Raw genomic sequence first — 26,126 nt, forward strand, 5'->3', positions numbered from 1 at the left:
GTATTTAAAGCGGTTTGACGTGCGCTCAGAGTAAAGTAGGTGCGCTGCCCCCTGCTGGCGGGGCCGCGTGCGCGCTCACCAGCGTGTGCCGCTTCATGTGCTCCCTCCTGGTGAACTTCTTGCCACAGATCTCACAGGGGTAGGGCCTCTCCCCGGTGTGGGAGCGCATGTGCCTCTTCAGGATGCACTGGTGCATAGCAGAGAAGCTGCAGTAGGGGCACTTGAACTTTTTACGGATCACCGTGAAGTCATTCACTGTGGAAACAGAAGGGGGGGGGGGGGGGTTAACGCTGAATGAAACTCGTCCTCATAAACCTCGACGTCACTTCTCAGATATTACATTTAATTAGCAGCATGGTCTAGTAATGTACCATCAATTCCCAGGGCCACCCCATATTCAGTCAAAGCTACAGTTACCCTGGCAACAGCGCTTCCTCCATACTAAAGCAATAAAGGCAAAGAGATACTATAAACACACGACACAACAGTCAGTCTGCCTCAGTTTCTGTGGAAGGTTTGTGCTGGGAACAGCAAAAACACAGACGAAAGGACAAACACAGACAATGACAATAAGGCTGACACACACACACACACACACACACACACACACACACACACACACACACACACACACACACACACACACACACACACACACACACACACACACACACACAAAGGGAGTGTTCAGCATAATAAAAACAAAAGAGAGGAGAGGAAGAGCCAAAACACTGGTGTTCAACCATGAGCCAGTCTTACGTGGAGCTGGACTAAGCTAATTATCTCAAGGTCTAGACTTAAATGGTCATTAAGTCAGATGAAGGGCGTCCAACTAAACATATGTGTGCGTGTGTGAAGCCGAATCAAAGCATGAACTAGTACACGACCGTGAGAGATTAGGGCAAACACACTGGGACATGCTGCAGCTAAAGGAGGGACCCAAACACACACTTATGGATTTTTAGAATCTAAAAGCGATGAAAGATAATTACCTCGGTCTGCAAATCAACTCCTGCTCTGATTTAAACGCTCGACAGCACGAGAGAAACAAAAAACATGCACAAAGATACAAACAAAAAAAACGCACAACAGGTCTGAGCATCCAACAAAATGCAAACATTGTGTGTGTGTGTGTGTGTGTGTGTGTGTGTGTGTGTGTGTGTGTGTGTGTGTGTGTGTGTGTGTGTGAGAGCGCGGCATCTACTTGAAAAGAGAGAGACGACAGACAGAGATGTTTTCACCGCTTTCATTACAATTTAATTACAGCAAAGACAAACTACAGCATGATCTCCATCCGTTTAGAAAAGTACACGTCTCTGAACAGTGCATTGATCATTTGTCAGTATTTACACACAGTAGTAGCCTCCACAGCAGGGCCCTGGGCCTCCGTCCGTATCAGCTGACTCCGTGTGCTACCTGAGAGTGGGACCTCCGCTAGGCAGGGATTTGGCGTTTGGGAGGTTGGTTGTTCCCAAGAGACGCACAAGGTCCACGTTATCTGCACACATTACATGCATTAAGCGCTGCGGCCGCTCCAGATTATTAGCAGGAAGCTAATGAAGCTGGGCTGTGGAGCTGTGGAGCGGTGGAGCGGCCTTCTGGACACGCGCAGAGGGCCATTTTGGCAGAACCGTGTGAGTGTTGAATGTTAGCGTGTTGACGGCTCCCTGGTCCTCAGCTCCGTCCTCATCCCTCCACTGTTCCCACCGCTGCATCCCTCACCCTCCACCTCAGAACCACACTCAGGGACATCAGCAGGGTCATGAGGGTCCGCCCTTCAGCGCACACTTCAGGGGTCACGGGGTTAAGAAGGGTCGGAGCCGTGAAGGACCCATCACTGTTCCTTTGCAGCCACAGACAGCGACTGGACGACGCGGAGGCTCTGGGACAGCGGAGACGGGCCGAGGAAAGATGACACCACCCAACCCCCATCTACACCGCGCTGCCCTTTTGTTTTTACTGGCTTTGTCTCGTTTGTCCCCTCCATCTGACCGGAGGTGGTCACGTCAACGGAAGTTTCCTTCAGATACTTTTATTGGAGTTCCTTCATTTCTTTCAGGCCCGTTCCTGCTGCTGGTTCAGGTCTGGAGTCTGACTTGCGGGGCTGCAGCGCTCCGACGCTCCTGCAGGTGGTGTGGTTGTGTGGGCTGTGAGCCGCAGCAGCGCCTGGCTGAGCGTTTGTGTGCTCATGATGCAGCGGTGCACGCAAAGATAAAGATCTTTCTGCTCAAAAGCGGAGCGGAGCGGAGCTGAGTCAGGCCGGCGACAGTCAGACGAGACCACGGAGGTGGAAAGAAGCCCACCTGCTGGTGAGCGTGGCGTCAGTCAGCGGTTTGCATAGCAGCTGAGCCCGAGTTGGGAGCAGTCGTCTTAAAAAACTATTTAGGAGCTTGTAAAAAAGTGTGCGTTTGTCTTGGTGTCCTCGTTTTTGGCATGAGTGGGTCCAGATCCACCCTCAGACGTCCACGTTGATGCCGCGGCTGCGACTTTCTGCTCTCATCTCCTGCGAGAGCTGCCACAGCGGATGCAGAAGGCCGCCCTGAGACGGGTCCAGCGCCGGGTGGGTTCCCAGCGTGGGCCCCAGCCCCGCCCCCAGCCCAAGCCCCGCCCCCTGGCAGCACAGCTTCACGTGCGTGGCCAGGTTCTTCTGGGTGCTGAAGGCCTTGGCGCAGGCGGGGCAGGTGTGGCCGCGCTCCCTGGAGTGCACGGACGACAGGTGCCGGTGCAGGTCCGTGCGGTCTCTGAAGTGCTTCAGGCAGTACATGCACTGCATCAGCTTCTTCTTGAAGTGAATGGTCTTCTCGTGGCGGTCCGCGTTGGACTTGAGGGTGAAGCTGGCCGGACACTGGGAGCAGAGGTAGCGCGCGGGCGGCCCGTCGCCGGAGCGGTACGCGGCCGGGTGCAGGTGCTGCTGGTGCTGCTGGTGCTGCTGGTGCTGCTGGGCCGCCGGGCCCGGCTGGTGCTGCTGGGCCGCCGGGCCCGGCCAGTCCAGGGACAGCGCCATCAGGGACAGCGTGTGGCGGTACTCGTGGTCCCTGAGATGCTCCAGGCTGCTGAACAGCCGCTGGCACAGGGAGCAGGCGAGGCCCCGCGAGGGCCAGGCGTCCGCTCCGGCCTCTTCAGCCGGCGCCGGCGCCTCGGGCCCGGCGCTCCCGTCGCCCGTCTGATCCGGCTCCACGGGAGACGGCTCACCTTCCAGAAGAAGAGCGAGAGGGAAAGTGAGAGACACAGAAGCTGGACGAGAGCGAGACACGGCCGCTTCAAAGCCTGACTCGTACCTGCGCTGCATTCTTTCATGTCTTCTTTATCTTTTACACCATCCTGTAACACAAAACAGCACATTATGCCCCACACACACACACACACACACACACACACACACACACACATGTTGCTGCAGATGGCAGGGATGCTGTCTGGGCATGCAGCAGCACAGGAGGCAGGTGAGACAAGCTGAGAGACAACTTTTCCCCCGCTCTCGAGAGACACGAAGACATGAAAAAGGAAAAAGAAGTGATTTAAAGAGAAGCTGTTAGACAAACACAGGTGACAGCGCTCACGTTGATCTACGGCCTTAATAATATTATCTGCGTGAGGCTCGTATCGTCAGCGCACCCTTGGGTGCCAGCGAGCAGTCGTCCTCCCGTCTACGTCTCACTAAACTGCATCCTTCCTTCCTTCCCTGCTCTTCCTTCACCCCCTCCACTTCCACTGGCCCCTACGCTCCTCCACCTCCTCCTCCTCTCCAGAACAGAACACCATGCACTGGGCAAACAGATGGCTTGTCCGTAGAGATGGGAGGCAGGTCCACTGAAATCAAACGCTGCTCCTAAACGCTCACCCGCACACAGAGCCTGGCACCGAACCCACACACACACACACACACACACACACACACACACACAAACACACACACACACACACACACACACACACACACACACACACACACACACACACACACACACACACACACACACACACACGGTGAGCAGAACAAACAATTTCCCGGGCTGCGAGAGCAAACCTCTCATTGTCTACTAGTATTGATTTTGCTCAGTCTCATCTCACTACCTCAGCCGTTATCTGCCATCGTGAGTAGATGTGTCATCTCTAATGCAGCCACTGTAAACTACGATGCCGCTAACGCTGAGCTAACGCCGAGCTAACGCCGAGCTAACGCCGGCTTCGAGCTGAAGCTGCTTCTAGCTACATTAAAGAGGATACGGAGAGCGCGGCAGGAGCAAAGATTTGTGAATCTGGAGTGAAGAGAAAGCAAACAAAGCACAAGGAGGAAAAAGACAAACAAAAGAAAAAAACAGGAAATATGCCAAATTCCACACAGAGATCTGGATGCGGAGAGAGGTTGAGCGATGACGCGCTTGTGTATAAAGCATGATGAAAAACAACCCACTGACCCTCAGAACCGCTAGCGTGTCACCAATCACTCACTCCAGCGTCCGTCACCTCTCAACCCCCTCCTGTGTGTGAGGACGGCGCGGCGCTGCCCGCGGGACGCCGCCGCCTGGAGACGCGTTCCCAGAGAGCAGCGCCGCGCCGGAGCTGGACGGCTCCACGGAGCGCTTACCTGGGGCCAGGTGGAGGGCCCGGGGCCCTCAGGGGCCTCTTCCACCTCCATGTCCAACAGCGGGGGGGCCCCAGCCCGCAGACCGGGGGCCTCCAGGGGCCGAGGGTCAGAGGGGAGCAGCGGCGTAGGTGGGCAGTATGCCGATGATGATGGTGGTGAAGATGGGAGATGAGGAGAGAGAGGGAGAGGAGAGGGAGAAGGAGAGGAGCCAGCCCCCTGTTTGTTATGAGCTGTGGCCCCCGTGGCCCCTGGCCGGAGCATGCTGCAGTAGTTGTTGGAGCGGAGCCCTGAGGAGCACAGGAAACGAGTCTCACCCACCCACTCACGTACAACTGCAACTCTGCTAGCAGCTGGCCACCAGAACACAACGGCAGAGAGTGGGCAGGGGGGCACACAGAGGCTGCCAGTGCTGCTCTACCAAACACTACGGAGAGGGGGAGGAAGAAAAACTCTGAAGTTTCACTTTCCACCAGCCGAGGGGAAAGGGCCAGGGCTTCTCTACGCTCGCTTCCTTCGCTCCTCTGCTCTCCCTCTCCTTCCACCCACATGCGTGCACCGAGGATGGCAGTGTGTGTGTGTGTGTGTGTGTGTGTGTGTGTGTGTGTGTGTGTGTGTGTGTGCGTGCGTGTGTCCGTGTGTGTGTGTGTGTGTGCGTGCCTGCCTGCATGTGTGTGTGTGTGTGTGCGTGCGTGCCTGCATGTGTGTGTGTGTGTGTGTGTGTGTGTGTGCGTGTGTCCGTGTGTGTGTGTGTGTGTGTGCGTGCCTGCCTGCATGTGTGTGTGTGTGTGTGCGTGCGTGCCTGCATGTGTGTGTGTGTGTGTGTGTGTGTGTGTGTGTGTGTGTGTGTGTGTGTGTGTGCGTGCGTGCCTGCATGTGTGTGTGTGTGTGTGTGTGCAGGCATATCCTCTGTAGTGTGGAGGGAGATTGTTTTGGAGAGGAGCCATCTTGCAGCTCAAGACTTTTTGCACACGCAGGGTAAAGGACGACTGTATCGACCATGTAAGATGTTTACCAGCAACAAGTTGAGATACACTCTGTGAACACTTTCACATTTCCTACAGGGCCGTGAGCAGTAACCATCCTCGCTGCTGAAGCGGCTCCGTTCATCAGCAGCCAATCGCCAGCATCGCCTCCTTTTTCCCGGCGTGTTCTTCACGCGCTGCAGGTCGTTCCCCGCGGTTCCTGAGTTCTCGGGGAACGTCCCCAGAGTTATGCAGTGGGTTCTCCATTCACCGCCTTCGCCGCTGCACAACCGTGGACGCATTCCCGGAATGTGAAAGCACCGCGCCCGACACTCCCCACTCCCACCCACCGAGAGCACGCGAACGCATCGTCTCCCGTCTCTGCCCCAAAGACAGACCGGAGGAGGCGGCGGAGCAGGAAGCAGCTACAGGTGACGGGAGGCGCCTCAGACGCAGGCGGCAGGAGCTGGAGGGGTTCTGACCAACAACACGCTGTCATTCCTGCAGTCGTGTCGCTGGGTTTAACAACGCAGCTGTGAGAAACCTGCGTTTCCTGAGAACGGGGTCAGGAGCAGGTTTGCTGAGGGTTTAGGAGGCACCTCAAGGGTAACAGACAGACTGCCAGTAGCTAATCAACTAAAACTAGGTAAGCCAGTTAGAGGCAAATAACCAAATAGGATTCCAGGCTTCTCCATGACTCCACAGCAAATAGGTTTAATGACGCTGTTTTAGCAAAAACGTCACTTTGTAAACTCTCCTTCAAAACGTCAGAAAGTGAACACTTTGAATCCACATTTGAGACACTGATGTGAGAAGATGTAGGAATGAATATTGAAACGTAAAGGTTTGTGAGGATCAGATGGCGCTTGATGAAAGTTATTTCCATCTGTATTGACGCGTGTTTCTGCATCGCTGTTCTTCCTTAATGGCAACGTGGGACCTCAATTTTCGGCCTCCAGACTTTTGTTTTTTATCAAATGGAAAAAAACTAAACTTGTGTCACACTTATAAATACTGTACAAATACCAAATCCCCGGAGCTCTGCAGCCGCAACAGTGATTGTACAGAGTAAATCTTTTCCAGTGTAGACGTGAAGTGATGGAAGTGACCAGTGGAAAGGAAAGTTCAATAAGTCAGTATCATCCTATAGTTAATTGGATGTTCTTTACAGCCGGAACACGGTGGCAGCGTGGACAGGTGCGCACGATGGTCAGGAAAATCCATTGTCTGGCATTGATTGTCTGACGCACAGATGGAGAGTGGGGCCAAATCCCAACCATCTTAATTGGATTACGGGGGGTGATTGACATGGAGACAGGCTCCACTGTATTCTGGCATTCCACGATGGAGGCTGCGGCTCATGACGCCTGCAGAGAGGAGCAGCGCGCCGTCAACAAAGCCAGGGTCAGAGCGCTTTGAATTGCTAATTGTCAAAATGTAAATGGGAGGTTTTTAGCGGTTAAACTGAAGAACACTCGTTCTCGGTTTGGTCTGATGTCTGCATGTGTACCCGGTTAGGAACATGTTTTATTAAACAGCAAATTATACAGGAAGAGATGAGAGCGAAGGAAGACAGAAGCTCCATGTCAAGGCCTTGCTTTTCCTCCCTTGAATCCCCCCCCCCCCCCCCCCCCCCCCCCCCCCCCATGCACCTAAATCAATACTTTCACAGGCTTTAAGCTGAAATAAAACAGGGGGAAGAGACAGGAGCACAGGACAGAGGGGAGGGAGCGATGGGGAGTTTGAGGAATGGGTGTTAAGGAAGGGTGAAGGAGAAGTGGATGGAGGAAAGAGAGGGAGGGACGGCCGGAGAGGGAGTACGGGGGGGGGGGGGGGCAGGAAGGGTGAAGGAGAAGCAGGGAGGAGGAGAGGAGGAGGAGGACGGAGGCAGCGAGCGGTGATCTGTCAAAGCAGGCAGACTGATCCTCCGCCCAGTAATCTGAGGTACAGTGTTTGTTTATCTTCTGTCCTCATTTAGACGGGGAGCGAGCGGGAGGGACGGGAGGCTGCTGCCCATTTCCCCAACCCTCAGCGTCTGGGGAATTCAAAACCGGGTTTGGCTAACCGAACGCCCCCCCGAGGTTTCTCTGGTGACAACTGAAATACAGCTGTAAGACCCATTCAACATGTTTTTTTCCATGCAGGGAGCAAATGATTAACATTCTTTGAATTCTCTAAATAGCCTATTCATATAGTCAAGGCTGAGTGTGTGTGTGAAGTGAGTGTGTATCAAAAAGCCTTATTCTCTCTGGCGCTCGTGAGGCGTGTGTGTGTGTGTGTGTGTGTGTGTGTGTGTGTGTGTGTGTGTGTGTGTGTGTGTGTGTGCAGCCGTCTGATTCTCCTCTTTAAGCCAACAGAAACATCTCAATCCCACACACTTAACACTCGCACAAAAGGGGTGATGCCGTGCGACGTGCACGTGGGCCCGTGCACGCGCGCGCCCCTGCGAACGCGTGTTCCGCTCTATTCAGTCCTGGCCCTGTCTTTTATTTTGAAGGTGAGTGGGGCTCAGCTCAAAAGGCACCGACTAGGCTCCGAGTTGTACCCTTCCTTTGCTTTTCTTCCGCTCACAAAGACGTGCAGAAGTCGGGACAAAAGATCCAATTACCGGCCAGTAAAAGCAGAGAAACACAAACACACCAATTACACGCGCACACACGCACGCACGCACGCACGCACACACACGTCCTCACTGACAGTAAAACACTTGTTAATGTCGACAAACAGAGTTCAGTACTTTACTGTTTGTGACAATGGGTTCATCGTTTTAGTTGCTGTAGGAATTTGTCCTGCCGTCGATGTGCCGAGAAATCGAGAAATTCCAAGAGTGAAGTGAAGTGAAGTTGTTGCTTGTCACAAGTAACTTACACATGAATTAAACCAAAAGCAGTTGAAACCAGCAGAGTCACGGTCACGTTGGGAGAAATGAGTTGGTTTGTTGGTGTTGCTGTCGCTGTGTGGTGAGATACAAAGGTAGCGACATACACACACACACACACACACACACGCACACACACACACACACACACACACACACACACACACACACACACACAAAGGAACTGTCGCAGAAAAACAAACACATTTTGTGGCGACAGCGAGAGCGATGCCAGCAGAACGCGCTGCCGCTGAGTCACACACACACACACACACACACACACACACACACACACACACACACACACACACACACACACACACACACACACACACACACACACACACACACACACACACGTCTGGCAGGTGACGAGCAGGTGCTCGCCAGCTTCGCGTGTACTTCAGTTGGGGTCATAATGAGTGTGTGGGACCAAGCAGCCACTTACAGGACAGGGAGTGTCCTCCTTTGGGCAGGTACTCGTACAGCAGCGGGTTGTCGTCTCCCATCATCTCCGCCCGCAGCGACAGCAGGCTGTTCTTACTCATCAGCGCCGCCTTCAGATTGGCCACCGACGACATGGCGCCTCCGCCGGCGCCGCCGCCCGCCTCCTCCGACTCGCCGGGGCCCATGAAGCCGGGCTCGGCCGACAGCGCCTCCTCCTGCTTCAGGAAGAAGTCGAGGCGCTCGCCGCGGCTGTCGGAGCTGTTGGGTTCGGTCACGTCCGCCCCTGGAAGAGACGAAGTAACAGAAGAAGGGTGAGAGCGCTCCGTCAGCCGTCAGTGACTGACGCGGAAATGGCTGTGAAAAGCACACTAAGTGAAGTGTAGGTGGTGGAGGACAATGCTTCAAAGCATTTCACACAGCGCTCCTTTAACTTCATTTGAGGGATTACATGCTTCTCAAGGCTGAAAATCCTGACACGCTTGGATTAGTGAAACCATTTAAAGGAGATAAAACAGGACGCTGGTCAAACGACAAAACCCCCAACACTGTACTCACACACTTTGGTCGATTTGAATGTTTCACCCGGCGGCGATAAGAGTCTGAGCAGAACAGACCCCACGTATTAAAGCCATTCTTTCAGAGCTCTGAGCCGAGTCATAGTTTACACTCCGTGTTTCCAGCAGCGACTTCCAACACGTCACCGCTCTGATTCATCCCGTTCTCTCCTCAACTCCCTAACGTACCTCATCATCAGCAGTCTACAAAAATACAGGGAGATCATAAAGAGACAGCGCGAGAAGGAGAAGAAGTCAGACGCGGCGCGTGAGTGTGTGTTTAGCCGTCACTGTCATTGAAAGCAAAGTGTGCAGAGAAGCTGTCAGCGGCAGACGTGTCGCTGGAGGTTCCACTGCAGATCTACAAGACTGTCAGACCACAGCGCCGACGACGGCTTCGCTCAACACACACACACACACACACACACACACACACACACTGACAAGCAGATGCAATTAATTGACATTTAACTGATGACAGGTAGCTCTCGCTAACAAAGACTAAGACAAAAATACCCGCATGTGCATCACTAACTCAGAGAAGAACGGCCTGTCTACACCTAAAACAAGCGTCTGCACACACTCCTGAGCCGATGCACGCGCTGCTTTAAGGAGGGTGTGTGAGTGTAATTATGTTTGATTGTTCCGGACAGAAACCTTCTGACGTCCTAATACATAAGTCTAGCGCTCCACAAAGGCCCCGCTGCGACAGCTGGAATCACGCTCGGAGCTGATGGGAAATAAACAAAGTGAGGACAGAAGCGGGCGAAAAAATATAATGGGCGCAAAGGAAAAGCACCAAAGCGATGCCTGATGCCCATTTTGAGCACAGTCAGGCCGAGCGCAGTGTTTCCTGTGCAGCCGGCGCTCGTGTGCTGCAGCGGGAGTCAAGGTGACAGAGACAGTGGTTTGCCTCCACGTCTGGAATACCGATGGGTACAGAGCCTCTTCACAGCTTACTGGGTCAGCGCTGACCCCCCCCACCCCCCCCACCCCCACACACACCCACCACACATGCTGTCAGTCATTTTTCATGCTCACTACAGATAAATGATCGCGGATGGGATGGATGGATCCACGCACATACATATACAGGAGGCATCAGAAAAAGCGTATGGATATAAGTGATGATGCAGGGAAGGATGCGGGGCGTGACAGATGAGCGAGACACACATCTGAAGTAATCAGCGAGTAGCAGATACAGAGAAGAGATAAAGAAGAAGAAAGGAGAGAGGAGACATGAAGAGGGTGGAGAAGAGAAAGGCAGAGGAAGAAGGAGAAAAGGCAGGGGAGTGCAACGCGGGGGTGTGGAGCTGTGGAGGAGGCTGTGGAAGATGCACACAAAACACCCCCCCCCAACCCGCCCGCGCACACACAAACACACAAAGTTAATTAAGGAGGGGGTGTAGGGGTTGGCGCAAGGGGGCACGAGGTGCAGGAATTCATTAGAGCGCTGCCCCCTCCTTCAGTGGGCAGCCCAGCAGCCACAGGAGTCAATCAATAACATAGATCTGCTGTGGGCCAACAACAAACACGCACCAACACACACACACACACACACAGGGAGAAAGGAGAGGCAGAGAAATGGAAAGAAGAGGAAGTGAGGGAGCGAGAGAGAGAAGAGGGTCACCTCTGACCCCCATCTCCCGCCACTCATCTGTTCATTGGACTAGCGAACGACCCCTGACCACTTTTTCCCCACATCCCCTGGACACGTGCGTCTACAGATGGAACATGTCCACACTCCTCACGGCCGTACAGTAACAATGCACACACACACACACACACACGCACACACGCGCGCGCACGCACGCACGCACACACACACACACACACACACACACACACTCAGTGGGAGTTATGGAAACGTGAGCGCTTCGTGGTTTCCTGTAAATCTCCTTTCTGGTACTAAAGCGCCTGCGATGCTCCTGCATTCAGCACATTGAACCGTGCTGCATCTGCGGCTTCATCCACGCTCCCCAACAAGTGTGAGGTATTAGAAATTGACCATAAACAGGCTTCCGCATGGAATAATCCGAATATACACATAATCCTCCTTTACTTATGTAAGCGCTATCAGACATGCATAGATGGTGTGGTACTTAAACCTCATCCTGTTCTGACAGATAAAATCATTTACCACCCTGGAAACAGTCGCACCTAATCCCATGCACGCAGCTTATGGATTTCATCATACGTGCGCAGGGTTGGAGGATTTGCACGTACACATATTGTGGCGTCTTTGAATGCAATAGGTTTATCCGGAGTTTTGGAGCGGCGCTGGTTACATCACTCCTTTGTGCGTGAACGCCGGGAGTTAACGTGACGCTTGTCACGAGACAACTCCGTGAATGTGGCTGCTGTGGGATGCGCCTTTGAACCGCACGGTCAGATGCGAAAACAATGGCGTGCTCCTCATCGTCTCCTGCTCCTTTATTCCACCTGTACAGCACAGTGGTCTCCGTACAGTGGAGGGAATTTTCATTTTCCCCTTCATAAAAGAGTCCGAATAATTTAGATTTCTGCTTTCTGAAGAGATCCTCCGTTTAATTTGGTTGCCATGGTAGCCGGGCACCCTTGGCTTCAACATTTATGCTAAATAAAACCCCCTTTTAAAAGGAGAGACAAATATGTGGAAATGGTGGTTCTCTTTGTTCGTGTGTGTGTGTGTGTGTGTGTGTGTGTGTGTGTGTGTGTGTGTGTGTGTGTGTGTGTGTGTGTGTGTGTGTGTGTGTGTGTGTGTGTGTGTGAGCCATGCTGCAAGCTATGTGGGGGCTTGAGTGGGAAAAAGCAAAGGCGGAATAAGACTTGCCTTGGAATAAAGGATGTGTGTGTTGAACTATACTTCAAATGTGTTGAGAGGGATACTGCATTTATCATCCATTGAGAGAGTTACAGCTAATGGACAGAAGATACAGTTTTATGCGCTGTGGTTGGAGGCTGTGCTGTATATCTGAGCGCCCGCGTGTGTGCTTCACTAGGGGAGTCGTGTTATTAGGGAGTGCACTTTGACGCAGTAAAGAGGAGGCGAAAGAAGGCCTGAAAAGGGAGGTAAGGGTCAGCTGACCCAGTTTGACCTCTGACCTTGTGTTCTGATTGTACTCCAGAAGCGTGTCCGTGAGTGTGTGTGTGTGTGTGCGTGTCACAAAATATGCCTCTTCACTCTCAAGATGAAGCTAAACGCTCAGCGAGGGAGTTTTCATTTTCCAAAAATACAGTTTTCTCACAGATAAAATGAATAAACACAAACCGATACACGCGCACTTCAAGTCACGGCCTGGCTGTTGATGGTCACACTCCTTTATCACCTACACGCACGCTCACACGCGCGCGCGCACACAAGACACCACGCCTTCAAATCAACAGAGACAGTAGCCAAACACAATGGAGAGAAAAAGTCCAGGGTGGTTAAGCAACGAGTTACTGAGGCTTGTCGACCACAAGAGAGCTGTCAGAGAAGAAAGTAGGGCCTGTGTGCATGTTTGAGTATGGGAGTACAAACAAAGGAGAAAGCCTCAGTGTGTGTCTGTGTGTGTGTCTGAGACAGAGAAGCCTTGCCCCAAGCCCGCCTGCTTAATGGCTCGGCCGCCTGAGGTCCAAAAGGACGAGGCGTCACAAGAGGCGCGTTGTCACAGACTCCGCTGCCACCGCGTCGTCCCAATGACACAACGGCCACAAAATCAAAGTTCCTCCTTCACCTTTCTCTCCACAAACAGCTCCGAACACTTGTAAGAAAGCGTGATTAGCGCGCATTTGTCCTCGAGTGGACAAAGAGGGGAGGGAAGGTGGAACTTGCCTCCTCAGCATGCCAGAGTTTGAGAGGGTAAAAAAGTAATTTCAGCTGAGAAGGGGGAGTGAGGCATTAAAACAGCTCAAGAATTCAGAGGCAATTTAAAAAGCAGTGTGGGAGAGGGGAATGAAAAAAATGCTGGGTTAAAAGGAGGGAGGATGGAAAGTAAAAGAGGTTGTTATTCTCTCTCTCTCTCCCTTACTTGCTCTCTCTCTCTGTTGTTTTTAGGGACTAGCCGGGCCACAACCTCCAGGAGAGATAGGGAAGAGTGGGTGGAGTTGGTGGGGTGTGTGTGTCTATTGGATGGGGAGGGCAGGCATAAATCAAGCAGAGCCTGAAGGCTTTAGAGGAGGGAGGGACAGAGGGAAGAGAGTGGTAAAGGACAGGGAAGAGAGAGACAGAGAGAGATGATGGTGCTGCTGGTGGTGGTGGTGATGGTGGTGCTGCTGGGGGCTCAGAGAAAGAGAGAGAGAGAGAGAGAGAGAGAGAGAGAGAGAGAGAGAGAGAGTGGGTGGAGGGAGGAGAAGAGAGGAGAGGAGAGGAGCACAGCGATTGCAAGAGTGGTGGGGTGAGAGGTGGACAGTGGGGTGATGGAGTGTGGGTGGGTGGGTGGGTGAGGAGAGGTGAGGGGGAGGTTACAGAGGCTGTGGGAGGGAGGGTGGATACTGATGGTGGGGATGAGCGAGTGAGTGTGCGAGCACGTCTACAGTGAGCCAACGAAATGAGAAAATTCTTTCTGCGCGTCGAGACGCCGCCGCCGCCGCACAAGATGCGGCCGCTCGCGTGGCTCAGAGAGCGGCAGCGCAGCTCCCATCGCTCCCAGTAGCCCATACTGGACCGAGGTGGGACGAAAAAGGGCGGCTCAGCGCGTTAGCAACGCATTCAGTATCCAGTACATGATGAACTCAGGTGAGACGTTGTAACTGGGAGCTCCACAAATTAGAGTCCATGAAGGTCCACGACCTCCTCAGGCTCCAGTCTTTAGACACGAGAGACGCATCATTAAGATCTGTGTCAGATGTGTGAAGACCCAGGATGCGCTGATGATAAAGCGTATCCTAAATGTCCTCAGAGGCGATGACGTAAGAGCCTGTGCTTCCTTGTTGCATCAGGGCCAGTTAAAGGTGCATTCACCTGTTATCAGGTAGAGCTAAGTCTCTTCTGCTATTGTTAAGCGCCTCTCTGTCCATTGAGATCCTCAAAAATACACGTTCAAATGTATTTTGTTTTTGAAATTAGCTGCCATGCTAAAGAGGGAGAGATGGGAGGTAAAGAGGGAGCGGGTGAGTGCGTGGGGGAGGGAGAATTGCAGGGCTCAAGGTAATCTGGGGAGTTAATGCAGCTTAGAGGGACTGAGAGGAGTGGGAGGGAGGTAGAGAGAGAGGGGGAGAGAGAGAGAGAGAGAGGGAGTAAAGGCAAAGAGAAAGAGAATATAAAAATAATAGGGTCAGCAGGGAAAGAGTGAAAGAGAAATAAATGAAGATGTATCAGAAACAAAAGCTGAGGCAACTAAGGGGGAGACAGAGAGAGAGAGAGAGAGAGAGAGAGATAGAGAGAGAGAGAGAGAGAGAGAGAGAGAACAGGAGTGTAAGGGCTGGAAAGATGGGAGAGTGGAGGGGGGCGAGTTAAGAGAGTGTGTGAGATAAAGAGTGGGCTAATGAAAGGTAGGGTGAGGCTGAGCGAGTTGGTGGATAGGAGGGAAGTCGAGAGAGAGCGAGAGAGAGAGAGAGAGAGAGAGAGAGAGGGAGAGAGAAAGAGGGAGAGAGAGAGAGAGAGAGAGAGAGAGAGAGAAAGAGGGAGAGAGAGAGAGAGCGGGGGAGAGGTCTGCATGGGGAAAGAATGCTGGGTGGGGAAGGAAGGCAGACACGCAGGGCTTTGTGCTAAAAGCAAAGAGGGAGAGATGGAGAGATTGAGGGTTAGAGAGAGAGAGAGAGAGAGAGAGAGAGAGAGAGAGAGAGAGTGCAGTTATGTCTTGGCTTTATCCACAAGGGAGGAACTGGTGAACGGGCAGGAGCCCAACAGCCCCGTCCAGCCGGGCCAGGGTCACGTTTGGAGGGTGAGGTGGAGGGTGAGGTGGGGGAGAGAGTGGTTAAAAGCAGGGATAATGGAAAGTGGAGGAGGAGGACGACAAAGGCTCTGGGTGGGGAAGCAGCCTGTGGGTTAACACACTCCACATGGACTCACAACACAAACTCACAACACGGACCCACAACACAAACTCACGACACAAACTCAACACGGACTCACAAAACGGACTCACAACACAGACTCACAACACGGACCCACAACACAAACTCACGACACAAACTCAACACGGACTCACAAAACGGACTCACAACACAGACTCACAACACGGACCCACAACACAAACTCACAACACGGACCCACAACACAAACTCACGACACAAACTCAACACGGACTCACAAAACGGACTCACAACACAGACTCACAACACGGACCCACAACAAAAACTCACAACACAGACCCACAACACAAACTCACAACACAGAACCACAACACAAACTCACGATACAAACTCAAAACCGACTCTCAACACAGACCCACAACATGGACCCACACCACTGACTCACAACACAAACTCACATAATGGACCCACAACACGGACTCACACCAAACACGTCTGAGGAAACCAACCAACAGAATGAAGTATGAATCAGCTGCACGCTGATTGTCAGGTATTTAACCCCACACAACACACACACAACACCTGCTATAAACTATGAGGCTTCAGGTCCGTGTGTGCACCTGCTCCGTGCGTTCATTTAAATGTATCAGATATTTCCACAAATAATTGTCTTTTTTATTAAACCTCCCCAAATTACCTCCAGCGATTTAAATTCTAATCTGGCTGCTTTGATCTTATGACCATAATAAAGTCTGGCTTCTTTTTTTGTGCTCGTGCATAAGTATGCAGAGCCTCTGCTCCTCACGCCTCAGCAGCGACACACCAGTGAGGTGATGTCCTACAGGTCCGTCAGGCCGCCATCAGCAGCAAACGTCCCAATAGAGGACCTCTTTGGATTTGGTGAAGCTAAAAAGCCCGAGAAGACGTGCTGCGATCAGGGGGAACAGGTGAGCGGAGCGGAGGTGGAGGCAGAGACAGACGCCGGTGACGGAACAGGGCGGTTCCGTGGGTTCTGCCGAGGGCTGTTCCGTGGGTTCTGCCGAGGGCGGTTCCGTGGGTTCTGCCGAGGGCGGTTCCGCGGGTTCTGCCGAGGGCTGTTCCGTGGGTTCTGCTGGGGACGGTTCCGTGGGTTCTGCCGGGGGCGGTTCCATGGGTTTTGCTGAGGGCGGTCCTGTGGGTTCTGCTGAGGGCTGTTCCATGGGTTCTGCAGAGGGCGGTTCCGCAAGTTCTGCTGAGGGCGGTTCCATGGGTTCTGCCGAGGGCGGTCCTGTGGGTTCTGCTGAGGGCTGTTCCATGGGTTCTGCTGAGGACGGTTCCATGGGTTTTGCTGAGGGCGGTTCCATGGGTTCTGCTGAGGGCGGTTCCGTGGGTTCTGCCGGGGGCGGTTCCATGGGTTTTGCTGAGGGCGGTCCTGTGGGTTCTGCAGAGGGCGGTTCCGCAAGTTCTGCTGAGGGCGGTTCCATGGGTTCTGCCGAGGGCGGTCCTGTGGGTTCTGCTGAGGGCTGTTCCATGGGTTCTGCTGAGGGCGGTCCTGTGGGTTCTGCTGAGGGCGGTTCCGTGGGTTCTGCTGAGGGACGGTTCCATGGGTTTTGCTGAGGGCGGTTCCATGGGTTCTGCTGAGGGCGGTTCCATGGGTTCTGCTAAGGGCGGTTCCGCGGGTTCTGCTGAGGGCTGTTCCATGGGTTCTGCTGAGGGCGGTCCTGTGGGTTCTGCTGAGGGCGGTTCCATGGGTTCTGCCGAGGGCGGTCCTGTGGGTTCTGCTGAGGGCTGTTCCATGGGTTCTGCCGAAGGCGGTTCCGCGGGTTCTGCCGAGGGCTGTTCCGTGGGTTCTGCTGGGGACGGTTCCGTGGGTTCTGCCGGGGGCGGTTCCATGGGTTTTGCTGAGGGCGGTCCTGTGGGTTCTGCAGAGGGCGGTTCCGCAAGTTCTGCTGAGGGCGGTTCCATGGGTTCTGCCGAGGGCGGTCCTGTGGGTTCTGCTGAGGGCTGTTCCATGGGTTCTGCTGAGGGCGGTTCCGCGGGTTCTGCTGAGGGCTGTTCCATGGGTTCTGCTGAGGGCGGTCCTGTGGGTTCTGCTGAGGGCGGTTCCGTGGGTTCTGCTGAGGACGGTTCCATGGGTTCTGCTGAGGGCGGTCCTGTGGGTTCTGCTGAGGGCGGTTCCATGGGTTCTACTGAGGGCGGTTCCGTGGGTTCTCCTGGGGACGGTTCCGTGGGTTCTGCAGGGGGCTGTTCCGTGGGTTCTGCCGGGGGCGGTTCCGTGGGTTCTGCTGAGCCCACTGAGCTCAGGCTGCGGCCCCTCTCCCCTCTCTGCTCATCTCTCTCCCATCTCATAACATTAAGACTGTGCCTCTCTGTGCTTGTATCCTTGGCAACCTGCCTCCAACAATGGAGAGAGCTCTGGCCTCAGCATGGGAGGACTACGGCGCCGTGGAGAGGAGAAAGCGAGGGCACGGGAGGAAGCGGGAGACGGGGGAGACGGGGGAGACGGGCGAACATGCAGATCCCAATGAGGGGAGAGGGAGAGAGCGCAGGGTTAACGAGAGGAAGCGGTGCAGACAGATGAGGCGAAGGTGAGGGAGACAAAGCTCAGTGTAAGTGGATCAGTGGAGGTGTGTGTCACTGTGGAGCCGGCCGGCGCTGGACGGATCCGGACCCTGGATCTCACTCCACAAGCCTCTCGGCAGCACGGACCGCGAGCACGGACACAGGAGCCGTGCTCCGGCGACATGGATCAGAGCCGCTTCCAGATGATTATGGAAAAACATTATAAATAAAAAATGTGAGTCACAAGCTTTATGATCCCAGGATTCTGGAGAGACCTTTGCTACGGACCCATGCTGTTCTGCACGTGGAACAACTGTCATTAAGGAACAAGTGTAAGAGGTGAGAAGGTAGAAAATGACTGCGTGGACGGAGGGAACCCCCCCCAGACCGGCCGCAGCCCCTCTCCCCCAGAGGACCCCCCCCCCAGCGCAGCCGAGCTGAGCCATTGAGATTAATTGCTTATGATCAAATCAGCAGAAGCTGTGCAAATTAAAGAGCGCTCCCCCTCCCAGAGCCCCCCCCCCCCTTCACCTCGCTAACACCCCCCCTCCCTGCAGCCAGATCCAGTGGACACTGCATGTGATGAGCCCGGGAGCTTATTCAAGGCTACAAACGTGTCATTTCCTCTTTCCCCAGAGAGAAGCACAGAGCTCTGAAAGGGCTCGAAATGGAGCAAGGGGTCAGCCAAATGGTGCAAACACACACACACACACACACACACACACACACACACACACACACACACACACACACACACACACACGCGCAGTAAGAGTGAGTGCCCTGAGCAGAACTGCTGATATCTCACCCCACTTCTCCAAACTGCTCGTCTCCCTGTTTCTCTCTCACTCTCTCATTAAGAAGCCATTAGAGAGAAGGGCAGAGTGAGACCACATGACCCCTCCCTGCAACACACCCCTGAAAGGCAGAGAGGCATAGATGGAGCAAGAGAAAGGGAGGAAGAGGGGGGCGAGCGATGCAAGCAGAGTCCAAGGCACAGGGAAGGGAGGATGAGGGGCAGAGATAAGAGGGTAAAAGGGAGCGACTGGTAAAGGCAAAAGGTGGGAGGCACCGAGGAGTCAGTTTTATCTGCCTATAATATGAATTTATTCCATGTTTCCAGTACAGACTCTGGTATTTCTTAGCGAATGACAGATCACATCACAACCACCATGAGAAACGATACAACACATACACGTTTTTTGCAGCGCGATGATTCGCGCTGCAAAAAGGTGATAATATCCCACAGCACCGGCAGCTCCTCGTCTCTGCTTTTGTAAAACATTTAACGACTCAGATTGGATGATTAGAGCTGTTTGTGCGCTCGGCGGACGGGGAGAGAGGATGAGACCTGCTGGAGAGAGGAGGTATGCATGAGTCAGAAGTGAAGCGAGAGGTGGAGAGGCGTGCGATAAGTAGCAGCGACTTCAGGAGAAGGGGATAATTTGGGAGTGGAGGGGAAGACGGCTGGGCTGCTTCCTTAGTCGGACACAGGAATGTGGAGCGGGCGGATCCCAGTGTGTGTGTGTGTGTGTGTGTGTGTGTGTGTGTGTGTGTGTGTTTGTGCCAGACAGAAATCTCTAACCCCCACAGACTCCGGCTCCGCTTATCAAGGCCTGAAGCGAGGGGGGGGCGGGGGGGGGGGGGGGGGGGGGGGTCTGGGTGGGGGGGGGGTCTGGGTGTCCCCGCACTATCAAACCCACCTCTGGCTCCCGTCGCTCCCAAAACACGCGGCACGGAGCGCAAACCTTGAGAGCCAGCGTGTGTCGGGCCAGAGGCGCGGTGGGAAGGCCAAACAGTCCGACCACAAAAGGAGAGCGCTGCCAGGGTCACTGACAATTACAACATGAGCACATGCAAACACAGACTGTCTGCCTCGCTATCGCTCAGGCCTTCAGTCAGAGTCTGAGCCTCCGCGTTCAGGCCGAGGCAGGAAGGAAGCGCGTCTCACTCAGGACGCCAGTCAATAGCATCAATAATGAAGCTACAGGTACGGTGCTCGTTGAAGCAGCCGGTTGATGTTTACTGTACACACAGTGGTTGATGGTGCAGACAGACGGGGCTGAGGAGAGAAACCACAGCCAGGAGATGCACTGCTTCAGCTTTGGTACGTTCTCCATGCGGTGTAATGGGGGGGGGGGGGGGGGTTCTGGGTCAGACAGTGGGAACAATGGAGCTGTGGCCTCCTTTAATGAACCAAACAGCAGCACGTGGGTTCAACAAACAAAACTAAACTAAACTATTGACCGACTGTGAATCCCACCACATGATGTGTTCAGGGCCGTTCAGAGGGCGAGCTGGCGTTTAGGCCGTCACCACAGCGAGTACAGTCACAGAATCCACTGCACCGTTCAGACGCTCTCAAGTTCAGCTGTTCAGTGAGTTTATGGTCTGACCTCCGTTTCTGCTCCACTAAGATCAGCTGACATCTCAGTAGTTTTGCAGACATAAAATAATAAATATCATCTTTTTCCTCTTGTCACCTATTTGAATGTATTAATTACTAAAAACATTGATGTCCCCCTTAAAAACATAATCAACTAAAATGTGAAATTAAATCCAAATGAATTTTTTGTGGTTTTTAATCACTAACATGAGCTTTTAAGGTCACAGATTAAAGGAAATGTTCTAACAAGGAGAAGTGAAATAAATGAATTTTTAAGACATTACAGTCAAGGTTGTTTGAAGTATGTCTCTCTCAATCTCTTAATTTGTATATAAATTAAGACCTGAACGTTTTTTGCAAATCAGCAAAGCTATTATTCTAAAGGAGCACATTGAACAAATCCAGACCAGTGTGGAACATCCACTTTATTAACACCATTAGACTCAGTGTTGGAAAATTAAATATACATACTTTGCTCAACATTGAAGCCAGTTAACGTTTGGCTCCTCTCTGTCCGTCAAACCTTCAACCTTTAATGGTTTTGTGGGAATTAATGACAAAAGCTTGGAAATAAAAACTCCAGTCAGTGATTGACACTGCACATTTGGAACAGAACCTGGAAGTTCTGGTTTTACACAACAAATAGACACAGTCGACCGCTAATGAGGAAGAAGTCGAACCCGCAGCTTTGTTTTTATTTGAAGCCCATACCCTCGACGCGAAACCACACAAAGACGCACGCAGAAGAAAAGGCCGGAGCCCCGACGAACGAGATGAGCCAAAACAGAAGTGACAGCGTGAACTGACGAAATGGAAAGGAAGGTCCAAACAGACAGAGGGAAGGAGGGATAGAGGAGAGGAGGAGGGGACAAATAGTTGTGAAGGACAGACTGTGGCTTCCAGGACTGTCTTCAACGCCTCTATAACTATCAAACCCAAAAGGAACCACACAAAAATACACACACAAGCTCTTGTGGATGTACACAGCACAAGCCATAATTGTCCCCTGTGGTGATTTTGGCCTCTCCCTCCTAGTTTCTCATTGCTGTTGGCCAACTCTTCTGTATCTTTAACACTTCCTTTTTTTTCCTCTTTTCAAAAGGCGGAGGGGCGATTTGTCACAAGAGAAGGAATGAGGGATGAAGGAGAGAGAGAGAAAGGAAGGAGGTGTGGGGGAGAGGAGGGAAGGAGGGAAGGAGGGAAGGGAGAGAATGAGTCTGGTGGAGGAAGGGAGACTTTGCCCTGCAGCGGGAACACTCCCATGATTGTATGTACACATATGTGTGCGTTTGTATGCAAGCTGCACCTCAGCCAAACGGACACACCCACAGGCTGCCGACCTCCACATCCTGTTCGGGTTGTCCGTTTGTCCAAACACCCCCCCCCCCCCCCCCAACGGGTCTGATGGGGGTAGAGGCTGCACGGTAAACAGAACAAAGGCACCTTTCTAAAATAAACACACTGGAAAAGAGGAACTTCAGGTCGACTGGAAGTGAGAAGAGAGGAGGTTTACTGTAAAGAACTCCCCTCCCTCTCCGTCCGTCGCTCCGCCGGTGTTCATGCATATCTCACACTACGCTCGGCCCCCGCGCCGGCTAGCGAGCGGCGAACGCCGGGTACAGTGTGACACATAAGCCCCAGCGCGCGGTGCTGCCAGGCTCACGGCCACAGGGCCCATTACTGCCTATCAGATCAGTGGAGGAGAGGGAGCAGCATCACAGCGCACATCCAGTGTCCAGGAGAAGCCCTGTCTAAATCTGGAAAAGAAGCAGGAACAGGTCCTGCTCAGATCCAGGGGGTCGAACGCACCACATTACGTGTGAGAAACATGTTGCTGAACAGAGAACTCTCCCAAAATCCTGCTACTGTAGTTTTATGTGTTTGGTCGTTCAGGTTGAGTTTTAAAGTTGCCAATAGATCAACATATCACAAATGAGTTCAAACAAAATAGATACGAAACAAACAAGCAGCGCTCATCATTAAACTTCCTGTTTGCAGCCGCCAAACCATTATAATAATAAAAATTACTAAATTAACAGTATTTCATGACGCATAACCAAAAAGCCCCTCGTCTTATTTTAGGTGGCCTTGAGCTTTAAAGCTAATAACAGAGACGCCTACTTTGATTCAACTGATAAACGCAGTCGACCACAAGCCTTAATATATCTGTGTATAGTCATCTGGGGTGGTGGATGCAGTGTAAAGTGTGGGGGTGGGGTTGTAGCTGCGAGGATCCTGCCGTGAATGTTCAGCCACAGAAACCTCCTGACCCACCCACCGATGCACCGTGCCAACAGGACATCCTGCCAGGGTGCATTCTGGGTAATTTAATTCTTCAACCTGTGCGATCAATGCCAGACGGTGCAGACATAGTTTGACCACATGTGTATTTGAATGCAATGTGGATTGTCCTGTGCAAATATTTTATAGGACCTCTGCAGGCGTCATGCGTGTGTTTATATTCTCGCATGTAAGTCGGTGGGTGAGCGTGTGCAGCATGTGTGGGCTGTGGCTAAGTCACACATGGGCCCAACCCAGGTACACTCAGGGTGGGATGGCTAATCTTTAACCCCCCACACACTCACTCGCGCTCTCTCTCTCTCTCTCACACACACACACACACACACACACACACACACACACACACACACACACACTCCTTCTCCTTCTTATCCCCACCCAGCAACCCTCCTCCGTCCTGTTCCAGGGGCAGGAGGTGGAGTGGTGGGGGGTGCTGACGTTTTGGAAAAAAGCCATGGTCGGTGGTGGGGAGGGGGCAGCTTCCTGTCCAAAATGGCTCTTTTAAAGCCAGAGAATTATAAATAGAGCAGGTGTCAGTATTGAGAAGTGGAAGAGAGAGAGAGGGAGTGCTGTGAGAGAAAAAGACAGACAGCAAGAGTGTGAAAAATTGTGTGAACGTGTGTGTGTGTGTGTGTGTGTGTGTGTGTGTGTGTGTGTGTGTGTGTGTGTGTGTGTGTGTGTGTGTGTGTGTGTGTCTGTGTGTGTCTGTGTGTGTGTGTGTGTGTGTGTGTGTGTGTGGCATGGCATGATGGAGCAGTAGAAGGGGCTTTTAGCTGGTGGACTGCCCATCATGTCCAGCAGGATGTGAGGTCATATGACAAAGATGGCTAGTGGGCGGTGAGAAATAGTTGGTTACCACGGCGATAACTAACTTTTATTTCCATTTGATGTGGACCAATGACGAGGCTGATGCAAGATAAAGGGGGAAGAGAAGTAGTACGTTGTCGTTTGTCCCATACGAGCAAACAGAGCATTCAACCCCTTTTTTTCTAACGTACAACTCAGGAGGGGGAGAAATGAGTGTTTGTGGTGGCAGGGGACAAAAAGGGGGAGGAGAGGATGGAGGGGAAACTGAGGGAGGTGGGGTGAGTAGGCCACAAAAGTCAATAGGGTGAGAGGAAAGGACTGAAATCATCTGTGCAAGCAGAGGACAAAGATGCAGAGAACATAGGGGGTGTGGGCGATCAAGACGCGGAGAGAGAGAGAGTCCTGGAGTACAAAGACACTGAGAGACAACTGATAATAGACTGACTGTGGAAAAAGTGAGTAAGATAAACGAGAGTCATGAAGAAAATGTAGAGGGAGACTCCTCAACACGATGTAGTCACAGTGTCTAAGCCACAGCATGTCAGGCACAGAGCGGAGAGAGGGGTTAAAACGCAAGTCCACACAGTCTTAAATATTAAATCTATTTTGGTTTTTAATGAAGGAGGAGTGAATTAGGGAGGAAATATGAGAGTAGATTATTAAATGAAGAGGGAGAGAAAAAGTGGAGAGGTGTGCGACGGGTGAGGGGGTTGAAATCTGTTCACGGTGTTTTAAATATTAAACCTATTTCAAGTTTAATGAAGTGCAAATACTACGGGGAGAGTCTTAACTGGAATACAGAGCGGTAGGGGGCGAAAGGGGGATCCGATTCATTATTTCAAGTGTTCACCTTTACACTGCAGAGACTTGGGGAGAGGAGCGCCGGGAGAGAGAGAGCCGGAGAAGAGAAAAGTGAGAAAGTTTACGTGGGAGTGCAAACTAGAGGGCAGCCTTCAAAACGGCGGCCCGCGGGCCCCAGGTGAGGGGAGGGGGGGGGGGGGGGGGGGTCTGTGAAGATGAAGGCCTGAACCCAGAGCCGCCAAAACGCTCGCCCGCTCGCACAGCAGCAGCTCGGTCCTGCGAGCGAGAGCGTGTGCGTCCGTGGGCATGTGCGTGTTCGCGGCGGACGAGGGGAAACACACAGCAGAGAGGAAGACAGTCAGATAAAGATGTTGGATTTCAAAAAAGATTCTCGATGTAATCAATGTGCAACAGCTAGAGGGAAATGGAAAGAACAGCCCACGTGTGATTGAACTGTTCGTGTCTACATAATCAGATGCTCTAAGCTTTGTGTGTGTGTGTGTGTGTGTGTGTGTGTGTGTGTGTGTGTGTGTGTGTGTGTGTGTGTGTGTGTGTGTGTGTGTGTGTGTGTGTGTGTGTGTGCATCACACCGGCCATGTACCGGATTGCCAAAATCCCCCAAGCTGCCACTAAAGGTCACTGTGTGTGTGTGTGTGTGTGTGTGTGTGTGTGTGTGTGTGTGTGTGTGTGTGTGTGTGTGTGTGTGTGTGTGTGTGTGTGTGCGCTTGTTTGTTTTTAATACCAGCGAGAAAAACAAACAAAAAGTATTTCCAGTGCTGTTATTATGTGGGATAAAGATCAAGTTGGTGTTTGCCCCAAGTATAAAGGCACCGAAAGAGAAATCAATCATTAGCTCGTGTTTTCAACATCTGAGAGTGAAGGTGTCACACAGTGAATGAACACTGCGTCCGCAACAGAGGTGACACCTGTGAAATGAATGAAGGCATAGAAAGTAAAGATGATTATTTCAAAGATGCAGGACGAAAAGAAAAATATGAAACGATTTCTTTATGTATAGTACACGGAAACTGTGTGTGTGTGTGTGTGTGTGTGTGTGTGTGTGTGTGTGTGTGTGTGTGTGTGTGTGTGTGTGTGTGTGTGTGTGTGTGTGTGTGTGGGTAAATCCTCAAAGATCGAGTCAGGAAACAGAAATCTATTTTAGTGAGGACGCTTTTGTCAAGCGCATATTTTTAAAAAAATCAACTAATAGTAAATATTGTAGAATGTTCTGACGATCTTATAACTAGTCTGGAAAATCTGACAATAGGCATCAAGATTAATATACTTTTTTTTTAACAACTGGCAGGTTTTTACCACAGCGTCTTTGATTTGCAGGAGCTTTTTAATGCAGGTCTGGAAGAAGCAGCGAGGGCCAAACTAAAAATAAGTTCGGGTAATTATTAAAAGGTGTACGACATAAGCAGACAGCAGCTGTAGAGACTATTTAAAACTCTCCTCCTCAAAATTGTCACTTCTAATATAGGACGTGCCGAACAACACGCGCATCACAGGGATGCAAACAGCGCCGCTTCCTAATTCACATGTAACATGAAGTCAGACTTTTGTGTCGGCAGACGAGGTGAGCGCAGGGTGGGACGAGATCAAGCATTAGCGACGGGGAGAGGAAATGAAGTCCAGCGCTTAGTGACCTCAAGTGAACACAGCAGATGTTTGCAGGGGAAAGGGATCTTAAGACAACAAATCCTAATTCCGGAAGCCGCGTGTGCCAACACGGGCACACGGCATTTTCATACAAATGCTCGGACACGGCTTTGTGCTAATTCACTGATCCTTTACACGGCCACAGAATAATCCAGCACAATCCTGGGGCCGACATGGCACATACGATGTCTAAGAGCACAGCGTGGACGTAGAACGCAGATGAATGAGAGCCAGGAGGTGAATATGTGTCCAGGCACTTCTC

At 52.3% G+C, this 26,126-nt stretch overlaps 1 protein-coding gene across 7 annotated transcripts in view; it reads right to left on the minus strand.

Moving 5' to 3' along the window:
• The window catches only part of zbtb46 (zinc finger and BTB domain containing 46), a 52,252-nt gene that overhangs the window by 4,259 nt on the left and 21,867 nt on the right, over window positions 1–26,126 (minus strand). For 5 of the 7 annotated variants that reach the window (XM_029156293.3, XM_029156292.3, XM_041071539.2 and 2 more), the window contains exons 4-7: window positions 8,877–9,158; window positions 4,589–4,875; window positions 3,279–3,321; window positions 993–3,192 (exon numbers count right to left, since the gene is read on the minus strand). In XM_029156293.3, coding sequence (XP_029012126.1) covers window positions 2,456–3,192; window positions 3,279–3,321; window positions 4,589–4,875; window positions 8,877–9,158 — 1,349 coding nt within the window. In that variant the 3' untranslated portion in view covers window positions 993–2,455. Of the gene's footprint in view, window positions 1–79; window positions 256–992; window positions 3,193–3,278; window positions 3,855–4,588; window positions 4,876–8,876; window positions 9,159–26,126 lie in introns of those variants that run through there. The other 2 variants (XR_008695106.1, XM_029156296.3) reach the window with 2 other exon arrangements.

The sequence above is a fragment of the Betta splendens genome, chromosome 7 (assembly GCF_900634795.4).
Source record: "Betta splendens chromosome 7, fBetSpl5.4, whole genome shotgun sequence".
Lineage (NCBI taxonomy): Eukaryota > Metazoa > Chordata > Actinopteri > Anabantiformes > Osphronemidae > Betta > Betta splendens.